Source organism: Mustela nigripes, chromosome 1 (genome assembly GCF_022355385.1).
Source record: "Mustela nigripes isolate SB6536 chromosome 1, MUSNIG.SB6536, whole genome shotgun sequence".
Lineage (NCBI taxonomy): Eukaryota > Metazoa > Chordata > Mammalia > Carnivora > Mustelidae > Mustela > Mustela nigripes.
Window position 1 is genome coordinate 128,738,245 of NC_081557.1, and position 24,784 is coordinate 128,763,028.

The window sequence follows — 24,784 nt, forward strand, 5'->3', positions numbered from 1 at the left end:
ATTCTGTAGTAGCAAAACAGATGAACACACCCATGTTAAGCCATTTACAAAGTTGCTGGCTCTGCAATTAGTGGTACTTAAGTCCTATCTCAAGGAATTTGCCATTTAATTCTCTTTTTCCTCAAAGTACTGTATGGAGACCAGCAGCGATGGCATTACCCGGGAGCTTGTTAGAAATGGAGTATTTCAAATCCTACCGCAGACCCACTCAATCAGAAATTAAGATTCTGAATATGAGATTCCCATACCATATATAAGTACATTAAAGTTTGAGAAGAAACACTGATCTGTTTGATTCTTGTTATAGCCTGTAGTTGAAACCCTGGCTATATACATTAAGAGCACTTCCAAAAAATACTGTTGGTTGGGTGTCTAGGTGGCTTAGTTGGCTGCTGCCCCACTATTGGTTTTGGCTCAGGTCATGGTCTCAGGTCATGGGATGGAGCCATGTGTTGGGTTCATGATCAGCAGGGAGTCCCTTGGGATTCTCTCTCCCAATCCCTCTGCCCCTCTCCCTGCTCACATGCTCTCGCTCTCTCTCGAACGCATGCGCGCGCACTTTCTCTCTCTCTCAAATAAATAAATAAATCTTTAAAAGAAAAATAAAGAAAGGGGGGGGAATACTGTTGGAGAAATCTGTCTCTAGATATTCTGATTTAATTATTCTGGATTGAAGTCTATCATGGTCATGACCTAATAATATTTTAGAATTTTTCCCCTTGAAAACTACACTGTAACCTCAGATCAGCTGAATTCCCGGACTGCTCCAGGCCTGGTTCTAGAAGTCAGCTATGTCCAGGTGTGTCCCTGAGATTGCCCTGGGACTACAATGGTACACTGAACAGGATTCTTCTGGAGCATTGCCATGGACTCAGTTCATTCCAAGAAAAGTATCCATACCTTCCTACCTTCCAGGTAGATTGGCGCCATTCAAAGAACCAGGTGCTTAATAAATAAGGCTTCAAGGCCGCTTACCCACCTGTTAGATTAGGACAAACATCTTTTAGTTTCATCTTTCCCTGATAGCAAATGGAAATAACTAATGTTTCTCAAAGCCTTTAGGAAATATGTTTTTATTGTTGACACTATGAAATTAAGACTTCCAGTATGATGGGTGCTTACAAATGTTAGAACTATTACTTAAGAAGCTCACATTGACAACATTAAATACCACTTAACTGTGAGTGGGGGAGGGGAGATATTTGTTTCCTTTACTAATGCATTAGCAGTGATGGAAACAACGCCTGGCACATGGCTTGCTCTTAATAAATATTTGTTGATTAAATAAATCCCTCAAAATCCAAAAACTTCTGAGCGTTTATTCATTCAAAGTTACTCAACATCCCATGTTAGCGAGTCTGCAATGGAAACTGTTTTATCGAAGGTCCTAAAATAAAGCTTCAAATTTTTCTTTTTTGAAAATATAAAATTTTGTGCCCTAACCCTATGTCATATTTCGAATTGCTGCCCTAGGCTGGCCTCGGTTCCTCCTCTGGAGGCTAGTTAGGGATGTGATCTCTGCCCTTGAATCTCCTTCCTTTGTAGTTTTTTTGGCCTGCGCGTTTACGTTTCCCAAGCAGAAGCGCGCGTGCCGCGGCTGCGCCCATTAGCGCGCGGCGCGGGCTGGTAGCTGTCAGGCGGGCGGGGCTGCCTAGGACCCAGGAGGAGTCGGTCCTCTGCCGCCGCAGAGCCTCCGCGCTGACCCGTGCGGCCCCCTCCTCCTCGCGCACCCCTTCCCTCCCGGGCTTTGGCAGCCCTTGCGGGGCAGGAACCCCCGCACCACCACCACCACCACCACCACCACCTCCAGCCCCGCCAGCGGGCCGGGCCGGCCGCGGAGTCGGGCGCGGATGCTCGCGGGTGGGCTGGGCCGGCCGGCAGCCGGGGAGGCGGGCTGCATTATTTCCCGCTAGGGCCGGGCTCTGTGGGAGGAAGGGGCCCCCGCACTGTCCTCTCAGCCCGAGTCCGCGCGCGCCGCCCCCGAGGCCGGGCCTGCGGGCAAGCTAGGCGGAGGCGCCGCATCCCCGGCCTCCGGCAGGGCTCGTGGGCGGGCCGGGGCCGGGCGCGACGCCCCTGCGGGCCCGCGGCGCCTCTCCCACGCTCCCAGCTCCTCCCCCTCCTCTTCCTTCCTTCCCCTCAGCCTCCCGGGAGCCGCCGGCGGACGCGAGCCGCGGCGGGCGCCCGAGCTTTGTGTGCGCCCGCGGGCCCGGGGCGAACCTCCGGCGGCCCAACTTTGCGGCTCCTGGCCGGCTCCCAGGCGGGAGTTGTGAGGCGTGGCTGGCCGGAGAAGGCGCCCGGGGTGGGGTGGGGGGCGTGGGGCTCCCCGCGGGAGGGACCGAGCGAGCCGCGCTGGACAATGAGCTGGGCAGCTCGACGCTGCGGCCACTTGTAGGGGGGGGGGGGGCGCGGGCCATTCGTCTCCTCGGCGGCTCAGCTGCCCCACCTGCGAGCAGAGGGCGAGATGCCACAGCCAGGTGTCCCGGCGCTCTGAGGCCCCCACGGTCAGACGTCCCTGAGCTGGCTCTCTCATTGACACTAGGCTACCCGGAGGCTTCGGCTGGGACGTTTTTTGTGGGGGAGCCTTCAGAGCTGCCGCGATGGCCAGCACCAGGAGTATTGAGCTGGAGCACTTTGAGGAACGGGACAAAAGGCCGCGACCAGGGTCGCGGAGAGGGGCGCCCAGCTCCTCGGGAGGCAGCAGCAGCTCGGGCCCCAAGGGGAACGGGCTCATCCCTAGCCCGGCGCACAGTGCCCACTGCAGCTTCTACCGCACGCGGACCCTGCAGGCTCTGAGCTCAGAGAAGAAGGCCAAGAAGGCGCGCTTCTACCGGAATGGGGACCGCTACTTCAAGGGCCTGGCGTTTGCCATCTCCAGCGACCGCTTCCGGTCCTTCGACGCGCTGCTCATAGAGCTCACTCGCTCCTTGTCGGACAACGTGAACCTGCCCCAGGGTGTCCGCACCATCTACACCATCGACGGCAGTCGGAAGGTCACCAGCCTGGACGAGCTGCTGGAAGGTAGGAGGAGAGGGTCGGGCGCGGCAGGTGCGGCCCAGCGCGACAGCAGGTGCAGTGCCACAGGCTGGCGCGCGCCTGCTTGCGCTGCGCGGAGGGGAGTTTACCGGGTGCTTTCTAGGCAGCCATGGGAATTGTATGGTTCTGTCTGATTTTCTATAGGCTCTCCGTGTGTGTGTGGGGAGGGGGTGCGCTCCCCCAGATACTCTCTTTTCCAAGAGATTTGTCTTTAAAAACGAAAAAAAAAAAAAAAAATCCTAGCAGGCTCTGGTGACCTCTCTTAAGACTGGTAAACTTGGGGGTTTTGTTTTTAGTGCAAACTGTTGGAAAAGGTGGCTCTCGGGTGAGGCTCTGGGTAACCCTCTTGCTAACAAGCTTTTTCTTCAGCCCTCTGTGTGGACCTCAATACAAGCATCAGGGATGTTCCAGCATTCAGAACCCTGTTGGACCTGCTGTACTCCGAAGTTGTGGTTGTGAAATGCTTTAGGTTGGCTTTCAGCAGAAGTTATATGAGGTCAGGAGGCATGATCCCAGAAAGTGGTTCTCAACCTTGACTGCACCTTGGATCACTGGGGACTTTAAAAAATTATGGGTGCCTGTGTCCTACCCCCAGATATTCAGATATGTGGGGTGTGAGCTGGGCAGTTGGAGCTTTAAAAGCTCCCCAGGTGATTTGATGTAGAGCCAAGCGCAGCCAAGATTGAGAATCACTGTGCTGAAGGGTTTTCCACATTTGGTTGGTAATGAGGTGAACCCAGGTCATTCTCTCCTGCCTCCTCCTCTGTTGAAAGTAGCTAGTTAGGATGATAGAGGATGTTGGAATGAGTTGTTGGGGCCTATTATAAATGAGTAATCCTAGAGTGTCAATCATGCTTTTCTCAAAGGGACTGCTTGGCTGTATGTTGTGTCATCCTTGAATTCCTGCAATACTGTATTTATTCTTCTTTCCTTTCAGGGTGAAAAGGCATTACTGGTAGTTAAGAACTCATTTCCAGATCAAACAGCACCTATAAAGATGAGACAGAACCCAAGTATATGCTGACTGCATTTTTAAAGACAGTTTGCTCTCATGCATCTTTCTTAATGCAAATGGCTCAATCCATGTAGTCATAGCAATATTGGTGTGACAGGGAAAGGAACTGAACTTGGAGCCAACTATTTTTCTTTTCTTTTTAAGGTTTATTTGTTTTTTGTTTGTTCGTTTGAGAGAGGGAGAGAAAGTGGAGGGGGCAGTGGAGAGGCAGAGGGAGAGAAATCCTCAAGCAGACTCCTCGCTGAGGCAGGAGTCCAAGGTAGGGCTTGATCCCACCGTTACGAGGTCATGACTCAAGCCGAAACCAAGAGTTGGAGGCTCAACCAACTGAGCCACCCAGGTGCCCCAACCAACAATTTTCCTTATATTATCTCATCATATTCTTGTATTATAGTTTGAAGGCTTTATGCCCATTTTACACATGAGGAAATGAGCAACATGCCTTGTTACACAGTATCTGAGTATATGCCCTTTCATCTCCAGTTCACCTCTAATAAATTGAAATAGCCATACTGAGGAGTCCTGAGAGTGGTGGAGTTTCTCTACTTAGTCATTGTTACCAGAGGTTTATCTCTGTCTTGGTTAGATGAGGACCTAGCCTAAATGAAATGGTCTCTTCAGTCTATGTGTGTGTATTCTTGACCTCACACATTCTCTTGGTCACTGTGTGTTTTGGTTTTAAAGGCTTCCTCAGGAGGTGATGACAGCCAGAGAAGTATAAATAAAATGATACATTGTTAAAAGGACTCTTTTGCCTTCTTTATCATATTAAATACTTTAAAGCAACATTTGCCTAGATATTTCAAAACGGAATAACATTTTTGGACTGACCCAAGCTAGATTGACAGCCCTGTGGAGAAATCAAGGTGATACCTATTACTTGAGTACTCATGACTCCCATTTCTTTGAAATCCTGTGCATCATGTGGTCTGAAGAGGAACAAAAGTTTTAATATCCTTCTCTCAAATAATTTTAACAGTGTATTTGCTACATAAATTAATATACTCCAAAGATGAATATCTTTATGGGGGGTCAAGATGACCATTATGCATATTAATTAATAACAGCACATATTTACATTGAGTTTGTCATTGACCAGGTGTTGCATGGTTCACTGAGTCTAGTTGTCAAACCCATATAGTTTCAGCTGTAAATTGAAAGTTGACAAATTTCCTTCCAGTTATTTATTCACTGATTTTTGAAGGATGGGGAACTGCAAGTGTGTATAAAGTCCAAGTTATACTACCATATGATAAATAATGGCATAACACAAATATTTGCACAACAGAAATATTTCCCTAATCTAGCCAATTGCCTGCTTGTTTCAAGCAGTATTTAATAAAATTACTGCAAAAGAAGAAAATTTGTGCCCTTCTTTTGTCATAGTGACATTCTCTCTGACAATGGATCTTTGTCTAGGTCTTGGAGTTCCAACAAAATGAGTGGAATACCCTATTGCAAGGCAGTTTTCAAGAAAAGAAAGAGCCATCAATGCTTAATATTCATCACTTGAGAATTTAAATAGTTTCAATTTTCAGTTAAAAGTGTATGTTCAAATGTTCTGATTTATCATTTAGAAGAACTAATCTACCTGCAAAGTTATTATTTGTACCAGTAAAAATGGGTGCAAGTCATATGGGTGTTGCCCATATGGTCAAAATTGACTAATTCATCTTAGTTCATTTTTAAAACTCCATTTTTTATTTTATAATTATTATTTTAGTAATCTTTATACCCATTGTGGGGCTCAAACTCATGACCCCAAGATTTAGAGTCACTTGCTCTTCCAACTGAGCCAGCCAGGTGCCCCAGCCATTTTAATTAATTTTTAATAAGGATTCTCTGATAGTATTTTTTTACAACATTATGTTCTGTTCTCTTCTTTGCCTCTTCCATCCCATGAAATTTTTAGTTTAGGAGATACTGTTTTCCCAAAGTGTTTTTCTAAAATGTTTTTAGTGAAGAATAGAAAGTGATGACTCAAGACAGCTGGGCATGAACACTCATTCAGAGCCCCAATCCCATTGAACTCAGATGACAAAAGAAATTTGCATGGCCCAGATTTTTTCTTTTGCCTTTGACCTTGAAAGTCTCTGGAGACTAAAAACAGTGCTCAGGTGTTGGCTGGCACTCCTCCTCTACTTCACTAAACCACCAGGTATCTTCAGCCTTTTGGTTTACCTCCCCTTGTTGGATTAACTTCACTGAGTTGGTGCTGGGCATTCCTGTAATACTGTTTATTCTTTTTTTTTTTTTTTTTTAATTTGACAGACAGAGATCACAAGTAGGCAGAGAGGCAGGCAGAGAGAGAGGAGGAAGCAGGCTCCCTGCCAAGCAGAGAGCAGGATGTGGGGCTCGATCCCAGGACTCTGGGATCATGACCTGAGCCGAAGGCAGAGGCTTTAACCCACTGAGCCACCCGGGCGCCTCCAATACTGTTTATTCTTTAAAACTTGTTGGGGACCTTCTTTGAGGAGGGCTGTGAGTCAGTATTAGGAAAATCAGTTTTAACTGCTTAAAACCATGAACCAGCTATAAGAGCATCTCTTATAGACAACTGAGGATGTTCTGATGATTTTTTTTCTTAAGTTCTCATGTCAGGGGCTAAAAGTCAGAATTCCTTAGCTATTTGTTCAAGTTTATTTATTTAACCTCTATACCCAACATGGGGCTGGGATTCACCATCCTGAGATCAGGAATCACATGCTCTTCAGACTGAGCCATACCGATGTCCCTCTGGTCTTAGTATTTGTTTCATGAGTGTTCTCCCTTTCTGAACATTGGCTATATTTATAAAATTTTGATGTCCTGCAGAGACATGCCTATGGATAGTAGGAACACTGCCTGATCAAGTCAGGCTACCTAGGTTCTACTGACTGGATTTGAGAAAAAAATTACCTTTGTTCTCTGAGCTTTAGGGTCTTTTCCTCTTAAATGAAAGGTTGGCAGATTACCTCTCTAAGATCCTTTGTAGAATGAAAGCATATATCTTTCCACTAAGCGGTTAGTATACTGAATGTATGATGGCTTAGGCTACCTTTCCCTACCCAGACCCTGTCTTCCAGAAAATTGACAAGGTTGTAAATGTCCTGGCACCAAGCAGGGAATAGGTGTAAGGTTCTGAGGAAGTATTTGCCAGGAGTCAAAATATTAATAGCTACCTGCCTCTGCCTCTCTCATTCCAAAGTAAAATGTTGTTTTATGTTATTTTGATCTTTTACTCCCCTGTCAACAACAAACATCGGATTTTTTGCCTTCTAAGAGAATTTTGATTATTTTGGTAAGTGATATTCCATCATTCCATTAAGTTAACTTGAAAATTGGCTTGATTAATTAGAATTTAAGAAAAATAAGGCTGCCTCCAAGTCTCAAGAAAACACTTTTCTCCAGCCAAATGACTCTTAGATATTTCAGACCTTTCCTTTAGCCAAAATTTTATAGAAATTGATGAGTTTCTACTCAGATAAGGAAACTGGGTGAGGGGGAAGACTAGATAATAATGGCCAGACTCTTTTGGTAAAGTACTTTTATATTTAAGACAAACGAAAATGTTACCACCAAATACACCTCTTTCATAAGCGAATGACTGGTGTTTCTATTCCTGGAATATTGTTTGTTTTATTTACTGGACGTTTACATTTTGGGAAGGCAAACATTTTTGTTTGTTAAAAAAATTGAATATTTGTAATTTGTTGTTCCTAAGATTTTTATACCATAATAAAACTTGATCTTTTCTCCTGAATTTACAGTTTCTAAATGAAGACAAGCAAGTATAAAACTGGGGGAAGAGTAGGCTTTGTTAATCAAATGCTGTCTTAATTTTTCTAAATGAGAAGATTCTTTCATTGGTAACACTAAACATAGGAGCTGTTTCTTAGCAAACTCGTTTGGAAAGATTCCTGTTGTATTTTGTATTAGATTGCCCCATCCAGTGTATGAAGCAGATTTGGTCTTTGTTTTCTTAAGTTCCTCTACTTTATAGTTGTAGTTATACTTAAAACAAAACAAAAAAAAACTACATTATTTCATGTCTTTAAAAAAATGTGTTCTTTCGAACATTACAAATGAGTAAAAACAAAATCATGTGAAAATACTACAACCTACATAAATTCTTCATGTCACAAGTGTTTTATTTTGATGATGTGCCTTTGATTTAATTTGGAACACTTTTAAAAGGATATTTTGTGTTTGTAAAAATCTTTGAGCTTGGAAATAAAATTTCTGCTTAATTCATCATTTTCTATGATAGCAACAACAACAACAACAACAAAAAAGCACTTGACATTTCCAAGGTTCTCCTAGTAAGCCTAGTTTATTGAATCTGTTTAGTTAGGTCATCATCTTCTTCTTCTTCTTCTTTTCCTTTCAAGATTTTATCAAGATTTTTATCAAGATTTTATCAAGCACTTGACATTTCCAAGGTTCTCCTAGTAAGCCTAGTTTATTGAATCTGTTTGGTTAGGTCATCATCTTATTATTATTTTTTTTTTCCTTTCAAGATTTTATTTATTTATTTGAGAAAGAGAGAGAGAGGGAGAACATGTGCAGAGAGGGAGAAGCAGATTCCCCACTGAGCAGAGAGCCTGATGACGGGCTCCATTCTAGGACCCTGAGACTGTGACCTGGACTGAAGGCAGATGCTTCACAACTGAGCCACCCAGGTACCCCTAGATCAACTTCTTTGAAGGTGTTAAGCCAAAATATAGTTACTGAGAGAGTTCTAAGTAAAAATGAGTCTCAATAAGAACCCAACTTAGGGTAGAGTCCCTCCCCCCATCACCGAAAGATAGATTTTTATGATAATGATAGAAAATGATTTCTTTGAAATGTGTTATGGTGAGGAAAGAAACATAAACCCCATGGGTGAAAAGCTGTTTGCACATAGAAGTTAAAGCAGTATACATTAAAGGTATACCATCATCCTGGTCTTCTTACTTAACAGTATTTTGCCCCATTGGCACAGAATCAAGAAAAGAAGAAAAGGAATTTTACTACAGTTTATACTCATGTTCATCAAACCTCTGAGAGAGAAAGAACTTGAAAAATAGCCTGATGTGAACCCATCTCAGTAGTTTAGTGATCCAGTGGCAGTTTAACATTGAATCTCAGGTGTGCAAGCCTTCTCTGGCAGACTCCTAGGTTCTTCAAGACCCACTTCCAATATTGCTTCTATGAAGTCTCTTCCCAGACCTTACGGATACTGATCTCCGATAGCTGCTGATTGAAGGTCTGTTTGTTTTTGTTCCAAGTGCTGTTCCAGGGGAAAGTTTCTTTCCTCAAGATTCTCACATTCTAGAGGGAGAGGGGTCGTGAACATGAGCATACACAAACTGGTTCTAGCTCAGGTGCTGTGAATGAAATGGTAGGGAGGTGGGGCAGTATGATGAACAAAGCTTTCCAGAGGAACAGATGTTGGAGCCAAGGCCTGAGATCAAAATAATAACATTTCCCTTTGCTTACAGTATTTGTGCTTTAGGATATTTCATGTATGGGTTCTGAAATAAAATGCATTATCTTGTACAACTGCAAAATAAGGTCTGTGCATAGTTCTGTATAGTTGCCTTGACCTTGGTTTCCTCATTTGTAAATGAAAGATGGTAATTGCTAAGACCTTTTCCCCTTTAAAGTTCAGTTATCTTAGGAAATGCTTCTGAGAGTAGGAAAGAGAAATGATCTTGGCTGTCATGTTTTATGGCCCTTTTTAGGAGTCACCCAGGTTTAGGGATGCCTGGTTGGCTTAGTTGGTAAAGCACATGACTCTTGGTCTTGAGGTTGTGAGCCCCACATTGGGTATAGAGGTTACTTAAAAATAAAATCTGGAAAAAAAAAAAAAAAGGTGGCCAGGTTTAGATAGAATTCTTAGAACCCTCAAATACTTGTAGGAGGTTCCTCTCCATAAAACATTCTCAGGAAAGGGAAAATCGTAAACCTTTTGTGGGCTGGGACTACAATTGTTTTATTCATTTCTTTGTCCCATGCAATAAATACCTCTAGCGCAATGATTTATTTTACTCCTGTGTCATTTTTAGATTTTTTTTTTAATATGTGGGAATAGGTGGATATAGATGTCTTAAAAAACCTTTCTTAGTTAAGACTGGACAGTTGGCTAGATTTGCAGAGGAAGAATAAGGCAGTAGACTAAGCATACTGTAATTTGTCAGAAGGCACTACTTTGTAGACTGAAGGAATAGGAAAAAATTGGCTGTGAGATCAATTTAAGTAATTTTGATTACACGACAACCTTTGCCAACCTCTCAAAGTGACTAAAATAATCTCCAGTTATGACCTGCTATGTTATTTATTGTTTATACATTGATTAAACTGTAATTTGCAACCAAAATCTATCACAATGAAAGTTTTAAAGATTCATTATTTTAGAGGGGGGAAAGAGAGAGAGCACAGGGGGAAGGGCAGAGGAAGGGAGAGGGGGATAGAAGCAGACTCCGTGCTGAGTGCAGAGCCTGATGTGGGTCTGGATCCCACGACTAGGAGATCAAGACCTGAGCTGAAATCAAGAGTTGGACTCTTAACTGACTACACCACCCAGGTGCCCTTCATAATAACACCTTTAAAATATCTTCACTAATTTATCTCTTCCTTCACTCTGTATGTTTTACAAATTTTAGGTTACTTTAAGTTTTAAATAATAATTATAATTATTTCCTCCAGGCAATGATGATGCTCTCTTCCCCAATACATTTGTTCATCATCCTGGTCTTCTTACTTAACAGTATTTTGCCCCATTGGCACAGAATCAAGAAAAGAAGAAAAGGAATTTTACTACAGTTTATACTCATGTTCATCAAACCTCTGAGAGAGAAAGAACTTGAAAAATAGCCTGATGTGAACCCATCTCAGTAGTTTAGTGATCCAGGCCAATAGATGGAAGGCTTTGCATGAACCCTATAATGTGTATAAAACACTTAGTGGAGTCCTAGCATGCAGTGGCTCTTTGATAAATGGTGGTGGTCCTCAGCATCTTAACCCAAAATTTCTGTCCTTAAAACCTCCCTGCTATGTTCGAGAGCCACCATTTGGAGCTACAAAAGGCTTATCTGACTTTTACACGGCAGCTCTTCAGACATTTGAAGACAGTGGTCATAGTTTACTATTTCCCCTTCCTTCCCATTCTGCTAACATCACCTCTTTTTTTTTTTTTTTTTTTTAACATCACCTCTTTTTTGGGCAAACGTTTGGCGTCTGAATCTTTCATCACTTACATTGAATCTTTTTTTTTTTTTTTTTTTTGGTAAATACTTATTTATTTGAGAGACAACATGTGGGGAGAGGGTGAGGAAGGGCAGAGGAGGAGGGAGAGACTTTCTAGCCGACTCTCTGCGGGGCATGGAGCCTGTCATAGGGCTTCATTTTAAGACCCTGAGATTGTGACCTGAGCCAAAATCAAGAGTCAGATGCTTAATTGACTGAGCCACCCAGGTACCCCCTGGCATTGAATCTTTTTGAGCCATCTTCATTATCAATCACTTGCTTAAAACTGGGGCCAAGTCTTCTCAGACTCACAGTGAGAATTGGGGGTGAAGGAAGAAGGTATTAAGGAAGGGTCTCCAGAAGTTGGAGTAACTCTGTTAAGGAAAGTTTTACCTCTGCTTAGGTGATGAGCCAGTTGAAGGACTGACCCTTGATCCATTATGCCTCAGTTGCTTTAGAAATATTAGATGGGGGATGTCTTGGTGTCTTGGTGGCTCAGTTGGTTGTACGTCTGACTCTTCATTTCGACTCAGGTCATGATAGCAGGGTCATGATAGATCGAGTCCTATGTTGAGCTTTGCACTGGGCATGGAACCTGCTTAAGATTCTCTTTTCCTCTCCCTCTGCCCCTGCCCCCTCCAAAAAAAAAAAGATAGAAATATTAGATGGGCACATTTTGTTTGAAGTTTTCTCTCTTCCTTAACATCTGTAAGATTGCAGTGTTTCTAAACTTTTGCAATATTTAGGCCACTTAAACATGAAAAACAATGCAAAAAATCTAACAACTAACTTGTAGAAGTTCAGTATATCCTTAATTATTTTAATTACATTATCACTTAAATATGTAGAATCACTGATATAAAAGTATATTCTTATACTAGAGGTCTTATACACCAACACAACCTAAACAAACTGATAATGTAAATATCAACAAAACCACATAATCAATGAAAATATAAAAAACAGCAGTATAAAGCTGCAGATACTAGTTGCTCAAACTAAGTTGTTCCCAAATATGATCATGGCACTGAATCCTGAGTTCAGTGTGATGTATTTCAGAATGCCATGTCAGGAGTCAGTTTTGGATTGTTAATAAAGCTCCACTCCTATAGGTAAAATTACGTCCTCTGGTCTTAACCTACTGTGAACACATCTTTTACAGAGATTAAGTTCGCTTCTCTTTTTCCTCACTAACTCCCAGCAAAGTTACACCCTTTGGTACCAAAGGAGTTGAAGCTGGACACCAAGTGGTCTGGCTTTATTTGATTTATAAGCAGTCGTTCACATATTCCAGAATAGGATGATATAAACATTTTAAGTTGTATCATTAAAATAAGCACAGTATTAAAATTGTCAGAGTGAACTCTTGTAAATTATGGAATATGCTTGTCCTAGGGGTGAGGAACAAAAAGCAGATACTGGATATGGTTTGTGGGTTCCATCCTACCAGGAGAGGAGATGCAATTTCTTTTTCAGCTGGTAAGCTTTATAAAGCTTTTTGGTTCATGAGTAAGATTTTTGTTTCTACTTTTACTTAATTTTTTTGGTCTTCAGTTAAACTTTTCTGAAATTTCAACACTGAAACATGGATTTCTGGCCATGTTTCTTCATAGATTTTCAGATGTTCAAAGTCATTTTTGTACCCCTTTCTCAATGGAATGTGTCAAAGACTATACTGCTGGATGAGACTTGGGGACATGACTTGGTTCAGCCAGTTGCCTTCAGAGGTATTAAAAGAGCATTGGTCTTCGAGATGAAATCTTGTTTTGTGTCCTCACCCTTGCCCCTCAGCGAAGGCCATTACATTCATTTTGTGAATGCAACAGCAATGGTCCGGTGACACAGCAAAGACGCGCAGAGTAGGATAGGCTTCAAGGCCAGAGCAGTGCACTTTGGTTAACTCTGCTGATCCCCAGTTAGTTTAAATTCTTGGTTCTGTGCAGTCTGGGTGAAAAAAAAAAAAAAAAAAAAAAAAGATTAAGTTGTTTGCCACAAAAGAATAATAAATCAGTCTTTCTTTTCCTCATCCTGTATTTTTCTTAGCCAGATGGGCGTGGGAACTCATCTCTCATGTGTTTTAGATGGAGATAAGCACATTTTAATCCACCCAGTAGGACAGCCTCACAAATGCTCTGCTTGATGAAGGATATCAAACCATTTTGTAGATGCAGCATACCCAGATTTATTTTCCTTGATTATATGTCTTTGGAAGCAATTTTTTCCTCTGTTTTAGAAGTTAGGAAAGAATTAAGTTTTCTAAGATTATTGTTAGCATTAGATCTGTAGTGTCAGGCAATCTTTCTTTTGTCTTTGTCTTTCCATTTTTATGTTATATTTAAGTCTGCATGTGTGGGAGGGGTCTTTTCTCTAAGCTTGAAGAGCCTTGCACTTTAGACGTGTGTCATAAAGTTCAATGCTTGTTTCCACTCCAAGTGATGTCATAGTCTCAATGTCCACATTTTGTATAATTCATCTCCTGCCATGGATGTAAAAATAGTTTGTAATTACAAACTAATCACTGGGGTTAGGCAGTTAATGTAAATATTTTAACAGAAGTGGATGAGATACTTTATAGGAACTGATAAAAAGTAGGCTAGCCAAACACACTGTATTTGAATTTCCAACTACATATGGTTACATGTAACTATCTGTAATTTCTAACAGTAAATTGATATTTAAATGTTGACAAATTACTGTGATTTAGCTATTAAAAACATTCATGTATATTAAAAACATATATATTTTATATGTAAGTACATGCATACATATTCCATTGATTGAAAGACACATTACATTTATTGAACTGAAAAGTACCCTATACACTTGAAACTAATACAACACTGTATGTTAATTATACTTGACTTTTAAAAAATAAATAAGTAAGCATGTGCCCTGGACTCTTGATGCTTGATGGTCTGAAATGAATTAAAACCTTTAGTAGAAGTAGGCAGCCTTCACATCCTGCTTATTTCCATAGATGCCTTAGGTTGCATTTTGGTGGGCTGGCATGATCTAAGAATATCTCCAGCCATGCATGACATCTTTCAGGAGCCTGACCCTGAGCCTTCTAGGGTCATTCTGTATCAACAGTGTACTGTGCAAATGTTTTACCTAGAAGTAATGCAAATCCAAACCATGAGATTTCTAAGTTCGCATTTTTGTCATTACATTGACAAACATGTTTTGAGTACCTGTTACATACCAGGTATTGTGGTAGATGTGGGGAGTATGAAAAAGATAGAGTTTTTTTTCAAAGAGTTTCCAGTGCAGGCAGTGGTTTGTAGTGAGAAGTTGTTTCCAGAGTCACCTGTGAAATTAAAAACCCTTACCTACATATTCTGGTCCCACCATCTGGTGATTCTAGTGATTCAGTTGAACTGTGGTAAGGTCTGAGCATCTGTACTTTTACAGCAAAATCAGCTGATTAAAAAAAATTCTCCACCAAGAACCATTGGAAGAGAGAAAGAAAGAATAAATGATTATGAGCTATTGATACTTTGTAAGCTCAGAAAAAGACACTTTATAAGAATGTAATTTTTTAAATTTTATTTTAAAATTATGAAGATTCAAAACTATGTATGGCCCAATGAGTTGTTTTGAACACCAGCCATGTCAAGAAACAGAATATTGCCAGAATCTGAGAAGATCTCCCTGTATCCCTTCCTAGTTCCAATTCTGCCCAAGATAACAGAGGCCTGACTCCTGCTTTTATCTCTCTTTTTACCACCAATGAAGGCATCCCTGATTGATATGGTGTAATTTTTTCTGTTTTGGACTCTAGAGAAATTGGACCCTACTACATGTATTCTTTTGTCATCTTTTCCTACCATTGTTGGTAAAATTCATCCAGATTGTTGCTAATGGTTCTTGCTTGTTCATTTTCAATACTGTATAGTTGTACATAAGACAACCCCACAGTCTCTGTGTCTGTTCTCCTGTTGTTGGGACATGTGGATTGATGTTTCCTCTTTGGCTGTTGAGCCCTGCTTCTGCATATACACACTAGTGTCTATGTGCATGAGTTTTTCCAGCATATTTTCCTGGGGTGGATTGTTGGGTAATATGATGTGTATGTTGTAAATGTAGTACTAGATAATGCTTTTCTAGGTGATTGAACCTATTTAAAATCCCTTTAGCAATGTTTGAAAATTCCTATTGCCTTACCTCTTTGCCAAGAGTGATTAATCTTGACTGGTCAGTTAAAAAGGGACAAGATGAGAAGAGAAAGAAGGTTATTTTAGACATATAAGAAGTAATGAAAATAAGAGGGTATGATGAGTTTAGAAAGAAATTGCAAATATACTGCTATGACACTAACTTAAGAACCTATGGGAATGTGGTGGGAGATGAGGGTGGAAGTGTGTGATGTGCTGAGGAGTTTGGTTTTTATTCTAAAGGCAGTGAAGCAGGCAAAAGACATCAGCTCCACATTTTAAAAAATTTGCTGTGACAGCTATGTGGGGGATGAGGGGGTGAGGCCCCACAGAGAACTTAACTACTTTAATCCAAGGAGAAATAAAAGAAGGCAGAGTCAAAGAGGATAGATTCCAGAGGTACGTAGACCAAGCTCAAGAGTTTTGTCAATTCTGTAGAATGTGGGAAAGGGAGAAGAGACGCAGGAGTCTTGATTTTTGCGTGGGTGACTATATAGGTGGTGATTTCATTCAGTAAGTTGAGGAATTCAGGAAGAGGAGAGTTTGAGGTCAAGATGGCCGTAATGGGGAATGAAGTTAGTTTTAGACAGTAGCATGTGAAATACCCATAGATAATCTAGTAGAGGTGTTCAGTAAGTGGCTTGAATTCAAGAGAAAGGACTAGGCTGGAAATGTCCTTAGGATATAGGTGGTGTTTGAAGCCATGGAGTGGATGCTCTTGCCCATAGAGAGTATAAGGAGGATGAAGTAGATGAATGGGAGAAGAGGACTCTAAACAGCAGATCAAGAGAAGTAAGAGGTATAAAGCAAAAGAAATTAGACTGTGGAAGCTAAGGGAAAAAGGATTTGCAGAAGAGAATCATGCCTAGTGTCCAGTGCCCTCAGAAGACACCCAGTGAATTTGGAAGATGTGCTTTGCATTTGGCAGTTAGGAAAGACATGCTCAGGGATCAGGGTGTTCCAACCAGGGGAATGCAGAGAGCAAAAGTGATGCCACAGTAGCTTAAGAGCAAATAAGAAGTGGGGAAAAAAACAGATGAGGAGAGTTTTATGTTTTTTGTTTTTTGGTTTTTTTTTTTTTTAATTCAGCAGTGAATGGAAGCCAAAAGCACATTAGGTAGAGTGGGATGAGGAATGAAGAGGGGGAGGATTTGTGTGTGTTTAAGGTGGGAAGTATGTGTATCTAATCTTGTAGAGAGGGCTGCCTAGTTAAATGGAGGAGAGAAGAATGTCCCTGAAACTGCAGTATGAGGACACGGAAACGTGGTACTCAACATCCCGTAGGAGGTGGCTACCCTATTACTGCCAAGGGAGACAAGGTGGGAGAAATTGGCCCAGCCTGAACACATTTGTGAGGATGAAGGCTTCCAGAGACAAGACGTTGGAGAGTTCCTAGCATTTAATATCCTCTTGCCTCTTAGAGGAGGCAGAGTCTTGGGTTGAGTAAAGGTGAACATTAATGGTTAATATGCAGGTTGTATTACACAACGGTAGGCACTTAATTTGACAGTCTGCCAACTACAAAGTAAAGTGTCTTTGAACAAATATCAGTGATAAGAAACCAGATCCATGTCACTGTAGTGTCTTAAAGGAAATTCAGAGACTTTCTATTCTGTGTTGTGGATGAAAACAGTTAAGTTTTATAACCACCTTGTGCTTTTATCCATCTTCTTTCCATATATAAAACAAATTTTCTTTGTATTTAGTATTCACATGATCATAATTTCCAAAATGACTTCCCTATGTGGTCAAAGAACTGTTATCGGAAAGAGGGAGAGAAAGAGAATGAGTATGTATGTATGTGTGTGTGTGTATCTCAGTTCTCTTCAGCCAGAGACCATCAAGAAGATACCTATAGTTGAACATGTTGAGTTTATGATTCACTGCAACAAAGATAATGCACGTTGTATAATACCATGGGGGCATCTCAGTAAGAAGGTATTTGACTTGTCATAAAATATGGGCTTTGATTGGATAATTTCCGAGGATCTGGGGAAGCAAGGACTTGCTCTGTATTGGGTGTTGTTAGAAGGAAGGACTATTCTGTGACTGAGTATCTCATTAAACTTAGAGCGAACACAGAATAGATTGAGGAAAAGCTGTAATTGGTAAGGCCATAGCAGTCATTCACTGAGTGTGACAGGAGGTTGTCTGGTATTTTGTGGGTTGCACAGTGAACTTGTTTTGGTGTCACCTTACCATAGTCTCTGAGTGACTTTATTTGATACAGATATAATTTGAGATTATATCCCAGCGAAAAACACAGGTATGACTGTGGACACCAACCAGCTTATAATAATAATGAGTTCTAGCTGTTCAAGTCAGATGAATTCTGGACTTCAGAGACAGGCTTATTTTTCATATATTCATGTTCACACACACACATTTATCTATTTATATCTTAATTTAGCTCTAATTTATAAATGAGATGCTTATCTTTTCCTTCTTTGGGTCAGTGTAATTTTATTATGTATTGACAAAAAATTTAAAAATCCTTTCAGAATGTAGTATTTTATCAGGATGTCAAAACTCATTATTTGAGGGTACACTTTTTCAGCTGTGTCAATAGCATAAAATGCACTGCTGTTTGTTATGTTATTGGGGAATGAACAGAAGCCAACCTTCTTGCATTGATCCAAGTAGGAAGTGGGTGGGTAGAACTTGATGTCAGAATGTAGTATGTAGGGAAGCCAGAAGAATGAAGGGTGATGCCTAGGTTTCTAGCTGAGTAAGTTTCATTAGAAAGTGGTGTTTCTACCAGGATGATGAAGAAGGGAAAAGTGACAAGTTGGCAGGGGGATAACAAATCTCAAACCAGAATCCCTACCATAGGAAGAATCTGGTGGATTAGAAGCTGATTGCTTGTAATCAGTCTTGCAGGTGCCTAGTACCTAACAATAATAAATTATTATTTGGTTAACAGCAAGAGCTATAATTGCCCAAGGAACCAAAATCTTAAATTCTTTTGTCAGCATGTTCTCTCCTGATAGGCAGGAGACAGAATTAGTTAGTGACAGAATTACCCTCAGGTAATTGTTTGATCAAGGTGGGGACATAACAAGGGAAGCTAGCCTGGGTATCTTGACCGCGATGGTCTTCAAGGTATGACGTCTCTGCTATAGGGTTTTAGGCGCCCAGTATATGGAAACACAGGTGTGACCTCAAAACTGTGTCTTGAACCTTTTTGCTGAAATGTTGTATGCCAAAATGGGTATCTGTGGTTCCAAATTTTACATTTTATAGAACTGATCTACACATTTTTAATAGAAACAGTATGAAGGGAGGAGGGGAGAGAAGGATTGGAAATTAAAATGTATCTGTAACCATATATAAACAAGACAGACTTCCTTTACCTATTTTCATTCTGATGTCTTGAACTTGTATAAAGAGGCTAAATACAGATGAATTTAAAAGGCATCTCGCCTTGTTGATATGTCAGTTGTGCAGAGTTGATCAAAGAAATCTGACATACTAAATTTGCTCTTGCTTTGTTTCTTTTTATCATTGTGTTTTCACTTTATATTGGGAAAGGCTTTTCTCCAGCTGACTTCTCCCTGCCCTTAGGGGGAAAAAAAATCACTGTCTCTTGCTGAAATTTCCTTTTCTTTCTTCCATCTTAATATTTTGAATCAGAACATACGATTAAATTTTATTTAGAGCTTTTCAAAGTGAGACTTGTATTCTCTATAAAATTAAAGCAAAATTGTGTTTATTTTTGCTTTTAAATACACGCATGTGATGTATAGCTCTGTTTTATTAAATTCATATGTGTGTTTGAAATTACATGCCATTTTCCCAGATGATTACACTGTGAAAAGTCATTTAGATAAACCTACAGAGATGGAAAATCTCTAACTAAATGGTGATGGTTATGCCAGCTTTCTGATTACTGGTGGGGAAGCAGCAGAAGAGCTTGTGGCTGGTTCCCTAGTTTTCTTACACAGTGGCCTAAGTACCTTTAACGGAAGGCATTACCTCTCTTTTTAGACCCTTCTTATATGCCTGATCTTTTATTGAATTGTTTGTGTGCCTTTGGGAGTCTTTAAGTTATCTATTCATTAGGATTTTAAGAACATCCTGATAATAGTTAAATATTATATTTATATTAATGGGTTTTTCTTAGGCATTGCCTTTCACCATTTTGGTTATTTTTGTTTTAAGCATGAACAGCCCTTAATACTTGTATCATGTGATTATTCTATCAATAGTGAGATTGTTACACTGAATATGTGAAAAAATACTGGATTCTTTTTGAGTTAGAAACTATCTTAGAGAAAATCCTCTTGCCCTGTATGCCAAACAGGTGAGGATAAAAGAATTAGGTGACTTCTGAGTTACCTGAAAGAAAAGTGTGATTTTTTAACATAAAATTATGAATCATGATTTTCAGCCTTTTAAAAATTACTACTTTTCAACCTCTAATTTTGGAACTTAAAATTAATGAACACTGAGTTGGTAAACCGATACAACAAATAGTACAGTTTTTATGTTTTACTTAATAAAAATTAAGCAGAAGTCTGCATGAATATTGAACACATTTTATTTGTTTTTCAAAAAGATTTATTTGTTTATTTAGGGAGAAAGAGCACCTGCCTGCATGCGTGAGTGGGGGGAGGGGCAGAGGGAGCAGGGAGAGAGAGGAGGAGAGAAGCAGACTCCCCGCTGAGTACAGAGTCCAGTGTGGGGCTGCCCTGAGTTCACCACCTGAGCCAAAATTAAGAGCTGGTAGCTTAACTGACTAAGCCACTCAGACACTTCATTTTAAACTATTTAACATCCTTTAACCATTTAAGTAGATATAGAGAAGTTTGTCTATTTGAGCTAATTATTTTAAATTCACATTCTTTAATTAAGAAATAAAATGCCTGAGGTAAATTTCTTCAAGCCGTCAGAACTCTTCCTTCATTTTTGCAGTAATTCATTCATTAAGTAAATGGATATTATGACTAAATATATTTTAGGAGGTGTGTGTATCATTCTTCAATTGGGACTGAAATTTGTGGTTGTAAGGAGAAAAATAGTTTCATTTCTTTATATGAATATGTTATTTTGTGATACAATTATTTCTTCCAGAACGAGATGGTTTTTTTTTTAGTTAATTAATAGATTTTGGAATTAGGGAGTACTCTAGAATTCACCTGATTCAACAGCTTCAATTTACAGACAATGATATTGAGAATCAAAGTACAGAGGAATTATCCAGGGTGGCATATTTGATCAGAATAAAGCCCTAGTCTCTCTTGTTTCATGTGTCTAGTGCTTTTCAAGCTGTAATGTGTGTTATTCTCTCAAAACCAATCTAGATGTTTAAATAGAAAGGGAGAATGGGCAGAATGCCAAAGGAAAAACATGTGAATTCCCCTTGCAGTACACCTGTTACGTTTAGGAGTTCACTTAATGGGTCTCCAGCATTTGTTCTTAAGAGACAGTGCTTCTGTGATGGGGATAATCACGCTAATTAAACTGATTTTTTGCCTTTTAGGTGAGAGTTACGTGTGTGCATCAAATGAACCATTTCGTAAAGTTGATTACACCAAAAATGTTAATCCAAACTGGTCTGTGAACATCAAGGGTGGGACAACACGAGCCTTGGCTGCTCCCTCCTCAGTGAAAAGTGAAGTGAAGGAAAGTAAAGATTTCATCAAACCCAAATTAGTGACTGTGATTCGAAGTGGAGTGAAGCCTAGAAAAGCGGTGCGGATCCTTCTAAATAAGAAGACTGCTCATTCCTTTGAACAGGTGTTGACAGACATCACCGAAGCCATTAAACTAGATTCGGGAGTGGTGAAGAGGCTCTGCACACTGGACGGAAAGCAGGTAGGAGGTTTACCAACCCCCGGCCCTCCATCTCACTGTTGAACTCCCCGTGCATAATGGTGGTTACGTATTTGACAAAGAATTTCATAGTCTGCTAGAAATTATTCAAATACTTCTACGCGAGATGTGTGTGTGTCTGTATTAGCGTGTATCGTGAAAAATGTGAGTGGCTCACCTGTGTCTTTATCCAAATACCTCAAAAGTGTATATAGAGAAATCTGTACTTCTTATGGTCACTGAAAGGGAAATGTAAATAACTTATTTTTTTAAAATTTTGTATTTAAATTCCAGTTAGCTAATACACAGTGTGATATTAGTTTCAGGTCACAGTCTAGTGATTCAGCACTTACATTTCCATCTAACACTGGGTGCTCATCGCAGGTACCTTCCTTAATCCACATCACCTATTTAACCCATCCCCCAACTCACCTCCCCTCTGGTAACCATCAGTTTGTTCTCTGTAGTTAAGAGTCTGTTTCTTGGTTTGCCTCTCTCTTATTTCCCTTTGCTTATCTGTTTTGTTTTTTAAATTCCGTATATGAGTGAAATCATACGGTATTTTGTCTTTTGCTGACCAACTTATTTTGCCTGGCATAAGCACTCTACTTCAACTACGTAGTTCCAAATGGCAAGATTTTATTTTTTTTTATGACTGAGTAATATTTTTATTATATATGTATTTTTATCTATATAAATATATATGCTTATATAATACACACACACATCACATTTTCTTTATCCATTCATCAGTCAATGGACACTTGGGCTATTTCCATAATTTGGCTTTTGTTGACAATGCTGCTATAAACATCCAAGTATATGTATTCCTTTGAATTAGCATTTTTGTATCCTTTGGGTAAATATCTCCTAGTACAATTGCTGGATCATAGGGTAGTTCTATTTTTAACTTTTTGAAAAAAAAAAAACCCTCCATGTAGTTTTCCAGAGTGGTTGCACCAATTTGCAATCCCACCAACAGTGCAAGAGAGCACCTTTTAAACCACATCCTCACCAAAACTTGCTGTTTCTTGCATTTTTTATTTTAACCATTCTGAAGGTATGAAATGATACCTCATTGTGCTTTTGATTTATATTTCCCTGATGATGACTGATGTTGAGCATCTTTTCATGTTTCATGTTTCTGTCTTCTTTGGGAAAATGTCTAGTCATGTCTTCTGCCCATGTTTTAATTGCGTTATTCATTTTTTGGATGTTAGTGAAATGTAGACTTCAGAGGGAAGCCTCTCCAACTTACATTTTCCCCTCAGAAGACTACATTTCACTAACATCCAAAAGATGTTCTCTGTTTAAGAATAAGAACACCTATTGACTAGTAGAGTTATTATGGGTTTGGTAAATCACAGGAGTCAAAATTAAAGATATTTAACATTTTTAGAAAAGCCTTTCCTCCCCACCTACATATAATATGGAAAATGCCTTTCAAAAAAGTACTTTTCTTTCATAAAAATGTCCATATAATTTCATAGGGCACAAGAGAGGCAATTAGCATTTCTTTTTAGTTTGTTTGTTTTTGTTGTTTATTTTTTGTTTGAGAGAGGGGTGTGTGTGTGTGTGTGTGTGTGGTGACTAGGATCAGAGGGAGAGGAGAGAGAATCTGAAGCAGGTTCCACATGCAGCATAGAGGCCAAAGCAGGGCTCGATGCCATGACCCTGAAATCATGACCTGAGTTGAAATCAAGAGTCGGACACCAACTGAGCTGTCCAGGTGCCCCATTAATCAGCGTTTCTGAAAAAATATACAAAAATTACACAGGAAAAGGCAAGCCAAATATATACCAAGAAATCTATATACTGGGAAATCTAATGGCTAAAGAAGAAAAATTGAGCAAATTTCAAGAATGCATGAATATAGAGTTTTGCCACAATCAGATTATTCCTAAAGAGAAAGACTTCCGAGGTATATTTTTTCCTAATTTCAATAAAGTTAAATTGTATTTACATTGTGTTAGACCTTATAGTTTCCAGCATCCAGTTTGTTTCTTCATTCCATTTTGTTTTTTCCCTATAACACACTTAATTTATTCTGAAGTGTTTAGCTCATATAGTGCTGAGAAACACTGGAGCAGCGCCTTCTGAAAAACACAGTTAAAGTACTTTTCTAATTTCATAACACTAGATCTAGTTAGTCAGTTGTTTCCTGAAACATTAACAAAATTTTAAAAATAAGTTCTAAAAATTCCAGTAGATCATAATGAGTTTATGACTTTTCTGATTAATTAATTACCTTGATGATTGGAAGGCACAACACTTCATAGCAGCCTGTCCAAGATAGGTTCACAGTATGAATGGAAGTAGACACTTTATAGATTGAGTTAATAGCACAACATAACACAAAACACCTTAAGATTAGTTCTGCAAGTATTTAAATAGAATTAAACTAAAAGATTTGGTAATTCAAACAACTAATTCTGGGTTGACACAGGAAGACAGTAAATACAGAGACAAACATTTAAGACACCTAACAAAAAGAAAACAGAAATCATAAATATGCCAAATTCAACAACCTGAATGGCATATAAACAGTAAATTCAGGTGAGATTTTAAAAATTGAGACCCAGATTTGGAAATCTCTAAATGAATATTATTCAGGGAAAATGGAAGTGAATACAGAAGTTGAACATCTAATTGAAATGGGCAATCATTGAAATTTTAATAATTATCCAAAAAATTATCTTCAGAGAAATTCTGGACTAGAAATATCAATACATAAAATTGTTAACTAAAGGGGCGCCTGGGTGGCTCAGTGGGTTAAAGCCTCTGCCATCGGCTCAGGTCATGATCTCAGGGTCCTGGGATTGAGCCCCACATCAGGCTTTCTGCTCAGCGGGGAGCCTGCTTCCTCCTCTCTCTCTCTGCCTGCCTCTCTGCCTGCTTGTAATCTCTATCGTCAAATAAATTTAAAAAAAAAAGTCTTTAAAAAAAATGTTAACTAAAGCACAAGCAACCTCAGATTATCCACATGTTGAAGAAGACTGTACTGTTAAGAACAGGAACTAAAGGACGGTTTACTGTTAAGAAACCGGTTTATACATGGGATCTAGAGGGTAAAGCATAATGGCATACAGAATCCCAGAAAGGTTACAAAGGCATTTGACAAAATACAAAGCTGACATTCAGTTAAAGATTTAGTAACAAATTGAGGGTGAATTCTCTAATACACTTCAAAGAAATACTATCTGAAACAAAAAGCCAATGTATTGGCGTAAACAAATACAACACGGGAAGTTATTATCTATAGCAGGTATGGGATAATCGCCTGACAGCACCAGCATTCAACATTCTTCTACATATTCTCCCTGATTTTTATTTATAGTTTTATTGCAATTTCAATAAGAATCTAAATGAGATTTTTGGGAGAATGAATACCTAAGTGATTTCAAAAACTAATCTGGAAAAAGAGGGAGAAAATTTGGAAATAATGATTAATGGGCTTTTACACTACCAGATATTAAATCATCCTCCTCATACTATAGCAAAAATAAATTCCAGGTGTTTTAAAAATATAGATGTCAAATGAAACAAAAGAAGTAGAAGA

The 24,784-nt window shown here is 39.6% G+C and overlaps 1 protein-coding gene across 7 annotated transcripts in view; it reads left to right on the forward strand.

Annotated features, from left to right (window-relative positions):
• The first annotated feature begins 2,387 nt into the window (after nucleotides 1-2,387).
• DCLK2 (doublecortin like kinase 2) overlaps nucleotides 2,388-24,784 on the forward strand; it is a 149,073-nt gene continuing 126,676 nt past the window's right edge. For 4 of the 7 annotated variants that reach the window (XM_059373539.1, XM_059373548.1, XM_059373558.1 and 1 more), the window contains exons 1-2: nucleotides 2,396-3,018; nucleotides 20,894-21,228. In XM_059373539.1, coding sequence (XP_059229522.1) covers nucleotides 2,598-3,018; nucleotides 20,894-21,228 — 756 coding nt within the window. In that variant the 5' untranslated portion in view covers nucleotides 2,396-2,597. Of the gene's footprint in view, nucleotides 3,019-20,893; nucleotides 21,229-24,784 lie in introns of all 7 variants that reach the window. The other 3 variants (XR_009399182.1, XR_009399183.1, XM_059373575.1) reach the window with 1 other exon arrangement.